Here is an 8,166-nt window from a genome sequence, read left to right as displayed (position 1 = left end):
TTAGTAGGGATCCTGAAAAAAAAAGTGCTCACCCCTCCCCCCCAAGCATCTCGATAGGATCCAGCATCCTCCTGTCTGTGTCCCCTTCACTGTGCGCGGTTCTCTCTCTGGCCGTTAAGTGGGTGTACGGCCTCTAACGCTATTGACGTGCTGGTAGAGTGGTGTTAGCTAGGGCAGATTGTGTGTCACTTAGGCACCTATTAAAGTGGGCAGGAGTGGTATGTGCCCACCCCGATATATACTGACACAGGCCCATTAAGAGGTCCAGAAATCACTTAACCAGTTGGAACCTTTACTGTAACTTCATAAAGGCACAGTACAGGATATTATGGTCTTTAGTATAAAGGTGCAATACAAAGAATACATTGCAGTCAGAGCTCCCCTTATTGCGCTGGGTACTTGGTGTCGAGTACTTTGGGATTTTTACAACTTCTTGCTGGCGGAATATAGTATAGTCTCTAAATACTTTAGACTTTCAACTTAGTGACTTGCAGTGGTGACAGAGAGCTGCCTTCAGGTTCATGGTGCGGGATTCACAGGTGTTAAACATCCACCTATTACTGTCAGTGGGCACAGAGCAACATGAGATCAAGTGACGTAGGACCCAGCTAGTGGTTGGATCTAGCCATCGGGAAGCCACTAAGGAAACCTAGCAGCTAGGCAAGTGCAATTCAAGCCCAAAATTCTACTGCAAGTAGCGTTTTCGGCTTGAATTGCACTTGTCTAGCTGCTGTCGTTTTACCTGTCTCAGTTTTCATGGATAAAAACAGATAGCTGTCCAGCATGGATAGGGTTGTCCTATTTCCTAACCTACAGCAGCCTCACCGCTGATGATTCTAGCCGGACATGGCTAAAATGGAGGTGCTTTGAGAAATAGGGAAGTCTCCTAGATATTGTCCCCATGTAGATAAATAGCCCCCTTAGTGTTGCAGGACAAACACTACCACTTAAATCCATTCCTGGTGGTTTCCACAGACCTGGTCCTTCTGGAGGAGGACATGACATTGCAGTTCTTACAAAATCATAAAAGGAGTTATTATCTGATCCAATGTAGTTGCAGAAAACAATATGTGGGGAGGACAAAGAGGCCATTAAGGAGCCGTATCTCCGGACCTATATATAATAGTGGGACAGGAGACAAAAACATCCATTAGCCTCACACTTCATTGAACATCACCAGCAAGACCTAACCCAAAGGGTGAAGAAAGATTTGGAGAGGAGGAAACTTTTCGACTAAGATGTCTAGGACAGAGACCAAAAAGATCTTTGAATTCAGCAGATTAGAACCAAGAGAACTCAATGCTGATATTGAATTGTCTGCCCCTATCTGACAGGCTGGTCCTCACCCATGTCCCATCCAGAGCTGATACCAGCAGGTGGATGGGACCGGGGGGAGACCGCTCCCTCACAAAACACATCCATACAAAACTTTTATCGTTCTTGATGTGTTCCATATATATATATATTTGCATTTTAATATGTATATATGTATTTTTTGTTGTATATTATATACCTGCATGCTATCAATGCTAAAAACCTGGTCAATGATCAGAAAAGAGACCGAGGATGGACGTATAATGTAATGTAATATATACAGGGATATATAGTTGTATCCAATTCTGAGACACACATAAGACCATCCAGACTGAAGTAAAGTAGATCCATTCCGGCTGTTACCTCAGACCGAAATCACTGAGAAATTCCCCTTATATAAGAGAGGCAATCCTAAGATTGAACTTCAAGCCCCTGAGGAAGAGGTCAAAGGGGACATTGAAACCCGTTTACACAGCTGACATATTTAGATCATGCTGACTGATCCTGGATTTTCCTCTACAAAAGGAACGCTCTCTACTAGCACGTCCATAGTGTTACTGGAACCGTGAAAGAGGACGGCGGGCAGTGAAGGGGACACAGACAGAAGGACGCTGGACCCTATGGGGATGCCGGGGTGAGCGCTGCTATTAGCCCCATTCTACATGTATCCATCCCTCAGTAGGGGGCAATACTATTACAGTCCCATTACGGGTGGTTGGAGGACCATAGAGGTGGCGGTTATACCGGATATAGCTACACACAAGACTGAGTATACAGCCTAACTCCAGCCCTAACACCGGGCGCCCCATCATACAGCGCAGCCTCCAGTCTGGTAAGAACCGGATGGGATTACTTGTCCCAGCGATTTACCTTGTGTGCAAGTTTATGTTGCTGAGAGTTGTTTATATATTTTATATGTTTTTATATGTTTATTACCTGAAACTCATTTACTAGATGCCGGTGATATCATATTAATAAAACAAATATAAATATACACTATACGAGAATAGCTGACAAGTATTCTAACTTTTGATACATTGCTGCCCATGATGAGACTAACAATTCCTTCCATACTTGCTATTATCTATTCTGTCTCCTTCCCCCAGTTCTCAGCTGCTGCTTTCTGCTGAAGCCACAAAAATCAGTGCAACATTGTAGCTTCTTTGTAATGCTGGGAGGGATAATCACAGTGAGATCAGCAGCAACTTGACCTCAGAATAACCCTCCCAGCATTACAAAGAAGCTACAATGTTGCAGATAAAGCCTGCCAGGGACTTGTTTACATCAGGAGACAGAGAGAAAAGCTCACACACAGATTTTTTTGTCTTGAGCAGAAAGCAGCAGCTGAGAACTGGGGGAAGGAGACTAAATAGATAATAACAAGTATGGGGGGAATTGTTAGTCTCACCATGGGCAGCAACTTATCAGAAGTTATGTTGGTTTTATCCTATTGATCCTGACCATTGTAGTGCTTGCCGACCTTTGTCGTTGTAGGAGTCAGTGATTCTCGAGCGATTGTCTCAGCAATTGACAGAAAGCAATGACCCTTTAAGCAACATTTGGGATTCTTTACATGTGGGCGCTGTTAGGATGTATACATTGCAGAGGGCATTGCTCTTACACAGAAGGGCTTTGAGGACTGTACAACTCCTTCAATACGGACCCTGACAATCCAACTCCTCGAGCTGCTACGCTCCGGGCACACAAAGGCACTTTGTATCTACTCCGCTGCACCATAAGAAGCCCTCAATAAGTGTGTTATCCTATGTGAGTACTCCGGACTCTGTGGATTCCTTGTTTGGCACCATCACGCTACAGGGACACAGGGACTCCTTCAGTGACGGCCGTGTGGTGGGACCAAGGGAGGGCTTCTAGCACTCCGAGCCCCGTAACAAGTGCCGCAGCTGTAGTGCAACATGATTCCTTGCTAACACCACCTAGCACCCCGGGTCACCAGAGATCAGCTGGATTACGGTGAGTTCAGATTTCTCCTGTGCATAGTATCTTTTCTATGACTATTTGTATAATCAGCAACAATACCAGAAATCCCAGCGACTGGGAAAGACAGAAATAATTCCATCCAAATTTACTATCTGCACAAGAAAGACCCCGGGGACATCTATCAAGGGTTTTGCTCCTATTTTTAGGAAAATAATTGGATTTTTCACCCATTTTTGTTCTATTTAGGAACCAGTATTTGTCAGGAGAATATTTTTTCCGTTTTTTTTTTAATCTGCCTGTTCTGAGTATTCACCAAAACTCTGCATAATCCGGGATTAACATTTGCAACATTTATGTCTGGTGAGTAATGGCGCAGGCTTATGTCTGGTCAGTAATGGTGCAGGCTTATGTCCGGTCAGTAATGGTGCAGGCTTATGTCCGGTCAGTAATGGTGCAGGCTTATGTCCGGTCAGTAATGGTGCAGGATTATGTCTGGTCAGTAATGGTGCAGGATTATGTCTGGTCAGTAATGGTGCAGGCTTATGTCTGGTCAGTAATGGTGCAGGCTTATGTCTGGTCAGTAATGGTGCAGGATTATGTCTGGTCAGTAATGGTGCAGGCTTATTTCTGGTCAGTAATGGTGCAGGATTATGTCTGGTCAGTAATGGTGCAGGCTTATGTCTGGTCAGTAATGTTGCAGGCTTATGTCCGGTCAGTAATGGTGCAGGATTATGTCTGGTCAGTAATGGTGCAGGCTTATGTCTGGTCAGTAATGGTGCAGGCTTATGTCTGGTCAGTAATGGTGCAGGATTATGTCTGGTCAGTAATAGTGCAGGCTTATGTCTGGTCAGTAATGGCGCAGGCTTATGTCTGGTCAGTAATGGCGCAGGCTTATGTCCGGTCAGTAATGGCGCAGGCTTATGTCTGGTCAGTAATGGCGCAGGCTTATGTCTGGTCAGTAATGGTGCAGGCTTATGTCTGGTCAGTAATGGTGCAGGCTTATGTCTGGTCAGTAATGGTGCAGGCTTATGTCTGGTCAGTAATGGTGCAGGCTTATGTCTGGTCAGTAATGGTGCAGGCTTATGTCTGGTCAGTAATGGTGCAGGCTTATGTCTGGGGAATAATGGCGCAGGCTTATGTCTGGTCAGTAATGGTGCAGGCTTATGTCTGGGGAATAATGGTGCAGGCTTATGTCTGGTGAGTAATGGTGCAGGCTTATGTCCGGTCAGTAATGGTGCAGGCTTATGTCCGGTCAGTAATGGTGCAGGCTTATGTCTGGTGAGTAATGGTGCAGGCTTATGTCCGGTCAGTAATGGTGCAGGATTATGTCTGGTCAGTAATGGTGCAGGCTTATGTCCGGTCAGTAATGGTGCAGGCTTATGTCCGGTCAGTAATGGTGCAGGCTTATGTCCGGTCAGTAATGGTGCAGGCTTATGTCCGGTCAGTAATGGTGCAGGATTATGTCTGGTCAGTAATGGTGCAGGCTTATGTCCGGTCAGTAATGGTGCAGGCTTATGTCCGGTCAGTAATGGTGCAGGATTATGTCTGGTCAGTAATGGCGCAGGCTTATGTCCGGTCAGTAATGGTGCAGGCTTATGTCCGGTCAGTAATGGTGCAGGCTTATGTCTGGTCAGTAATGGTGCAGGATTATGTCTGGTCAGTAATGGCGCAGGCGTATGTCCGGTCAGTAATGGTGCAGGCTTATGTCTGGTCAGTAATGGTGCAGGCTTATGTCTGGTCAGTAATGGTGCAGGCTTATGTCTGGTCAGTAATGGTGCAGGCTTATGTCCGGTCAGTAATGGTGCAGGCTTATGTCCGGTCAGTAATGGTGCAGGCGTATGTCTGGTGAATTTTTTCTTTAAGTAAAACCTTTTGAAATGACTAGCTCCTCCAGAAGACCAGCTTCTCCAGAAGACCACCTCCTCCTCCAGAAGACCAGCTGCTCCAGAAGACCTCCTCCTCCTCCAGAAGACCACCTCCTCCCGAAGACCAGCTGCTCCAGAAGACCTCCTCCTCCTTCAGAAGACCACCTCCTCCCGAAGACCAGCTGCTCCAGAAGACTACCTCCTTCAGAAGATCACCTCCTCCAGAAGAACAGCTGCTCCAGAAGACTACCTCCTTCAGAAGATCACCTCCTCCAGAAGACCAGCTGCTCCAGAAGACCTCTTCCTCCAGAAGATCACCTCCTCCAGAAGACCGGCTGCTCCAGAAGACCTCCTCCTCCAGAAGACCACCTACTCCAGAAGACCACCTCCTCCCGAAGACCAGCTGCTCCAGAAGACCACCTCCTCCAGAAGACCACTCCTTCCAGAAGAACACCTGCTCCAGAGAACCACCTCCTAATAATCAATCATTACTCCACTCTCCCTGTGCAGTAATCTTTACATTTGTGCAAATGAGTTGTCGTTCCGCACAGTGCCCTATGCTAATGTGCCGCCCAGCTGATCATGCTTTCTAAAGGTTCTGTAACTGAGTGAGGATCACAGGGATCAGGATGTGTTACCCAGAGCCCATTGGCCCATGTGAGAGACCTTACTTTCTGTCACAAACTGATCTGCACATATAATCTTTTCCTCCGGGGCTAAACTGCAATATCAGACACAACCCATTGACAGGCGTGGCACGATTTTCGCATATAATTTTTAGACGCACTCAAAGGGGTATTCCACTCAAACATAATTTTGTTGCTGCCCATGGTGAAACTAACAATTCCTTCCATACTTGTTATTATCTATTCAATCTCTTTCCCCCAGTTCCCAGCTGCTGCTTTCTGCTCAAGACACAAAAATGTTTCTGTGAGCCTTTCTCTCTGTCCTCCCCCTCCCTTCTGAGACAGCTGATGTAAACAAGTCCCTGACTGTCTGTATCTGCAACATTGTAGCTAGGGTTGGGTTATTCTGAGGTCAAGAGGCAGATGAACTCACTGTGTTCATCCTTCCCAGCATTACATGGAAGCTACAATGTTGCAGATACAGTCTGCAAGGGACTTCAGGGACTTTACATCAGCAGTCTCAGAAGGGAGGGGGGAGACAGAGAGAAAAGCTCACACACAGATTTTTGTGTCATCAGCAGAAAGCAGCAGCTCATAACTGGGGGAAGGAGACTGAATAGATAACAAGTATTGAAGGCATTGTTAGTTTCACCATGGGCAGCAACATATCAAAAGTTATCTTTTAGGCGTTATACCCCTTTAAGTTATGGAACATTTGACTATAAAATGATGAAGCTTTATTTACAAGTGCCCTTGAGTTCCTTAATTTAGTTGTATTTTGCTGTTTCTTGCAGAGCTCCAACATGTCTGACTACTTTATCCGACTCTACAAGGACTCTGACTATGACGTGGCCAGGGATCTGTTTGCTCATGGAACTAAGGAGTACACCAGTAAAGCCTTTCACCATTCTATACGGCTACCACACATCTGGCTTCCAGTATTGGTCGTGTTGACCCTTCCGGTTCTAAACCTCATGTCAATTCCCATCTCCATCCTTATGGCGGCCATAGCTGTAGTCACTGTATGGTTTGGTAACCGTTACATATTCACGTCCTACATAGATTACGTCCTCTCCGATGACATGTTGGACATTCGTGAATATTACCTGCAGCGGGACGGTTACAGCTTCTGGGTGGCGGAGTCATCAGATGGTGAAGTCATAGGGACCATCGCTGCTCTTCCTTCTTCTGAGCCCGGAGGAGAGAAACATCTGGAAATGAGACGACTCTCGGTGGCCGAACATCACAGAGGGAAAGGGATCGGCTCAGTGTTGTGCAGGACCCTCATTGACTTTGCCCGGAGGAGAGGCTGCAAGGCCGTGGTCCTCACTACCACCCTATCACAAATAGAGGCCCAAAAAATGTACGAGAAGCTCGGCTTCAGGCACACACAGAACTCTCTTCATCCGGGTCTCCTGGGTAAAGTCCTTGACTTTGGCATCTTGGCCTATAAATATGACATCCCATCCCAGGAGTAGGAAATTCTCAGCTTACAATATCTGCTCCACATTGGTTGACTTCAATCTTGCTGAATTTTCTGTGAGGTCAGACTGTATCTCATGAGCAAGGCCATTACGGGAATAAAGTGACCTAGATAATGGGGGATGTTCTCGATGACCTAAATAATGGGGGATGTTCTTGATGACCTAGATAATGGTGGATCATCCTACGGCTGTTCTCTGAGTATTTCACTATAATTCTGCATTAGAGAATACTGATGTAGTTGTGGGACTCTCGTAATGTTGATCCTGGAGTCAGAATTCTTTGGTGGGGTTTATATTCTTGGTGGTCCAGACCTTGGTTGGCCTTAGGGTAGATGTTGCCTTTTGCGGAATTTGCTTTTGGCGTCAACCACCAGCCCCCCCCCCCCCGACACATCAGTATCAGAATATCATAATCAGAAAGACTGTATATACTGTACATAACCAACAAACATATACTACCGAACAGCGCCAAAAACATTGAGTAGTGTACATAACATCTCCGCAGTGCAGCAACAAATACTTCTCTACCGCCAATAAACCTGAACCACAGTGGGGGCAGTAATGCTCCACCAGTAGTAAACCAACACCCCAGTGCAGTAATACATACTGTTCCACCTGTAATAAACCAACACCCCAGTGCAGTAACACATACTGTTCCACCTGTAATAAACCAACACCCCAGTGCAGTAATACATCCTGTTCCACCTGTAATAAACCAACACCCCAGTGCAGTAATACATACTGTTCCACCTGTAATAAACCAACACCCCAGTGCAGTAATACATACTGTTCCACCTGTAATAAACCAACACCCCATTGCAGTAATACATACTGCTCCACCTGTAATAAACCAACACCCCAGTGCAGTAATACATACTGCTCCACCTGCAGGACACCAACACTGCAGTGCAACAATAGATTCTCATCCAGTTGCAG

The 8,166-nt window shown here is 46.0% G+C and overlaps 1 protein-coding gene across 1 annotated transcript; it reads left to right on the top strand.

Moving 5' to 3' along the window:
- The first annotated feature begins 3,223 nt into the window (after positions 1-3,223).
- LOC138796637 (probable N-acetyltransferase camello) lies at positions 3,224-7,224 on the top strand. Its single transcript, XM_069976258.1, has 2 exons — positions 3,224-3,288; positions 6,541-7,224. Exon 2 carries the CDS (start codon positions 6,550-6,552, stop codon positions 7,222-7,224), a length of 675 nt encoding a protein of 224 aa, XP_069832359.1. The 5' UTR covers positions 3,224-3,288; positions 6,541-6,549.
- The last annotated feature ends 942 nt before the right edge of the window (positions 7,225-8,166 follow it).

Source organism: Dendropsophus ebraccatus, chromosome 7, assembly GCF_027789765.1.
Source record: "Dendropsophus ebraccatus isolate aDenEbr1 chromosome 7, aDenEbr1.pat, whole genome shotgun sequence".
Classification (NCBI taxonomy): domain Eukaryota; kingdom Metazoa; phylum Chordata; class Amphibia; order Anura; family Hylidae; genus Dendropsophus; species Dendropsophus ebraccatus.
This window is presented reverse-complemented; position numbering and strand designations above follow the sequence as displayed.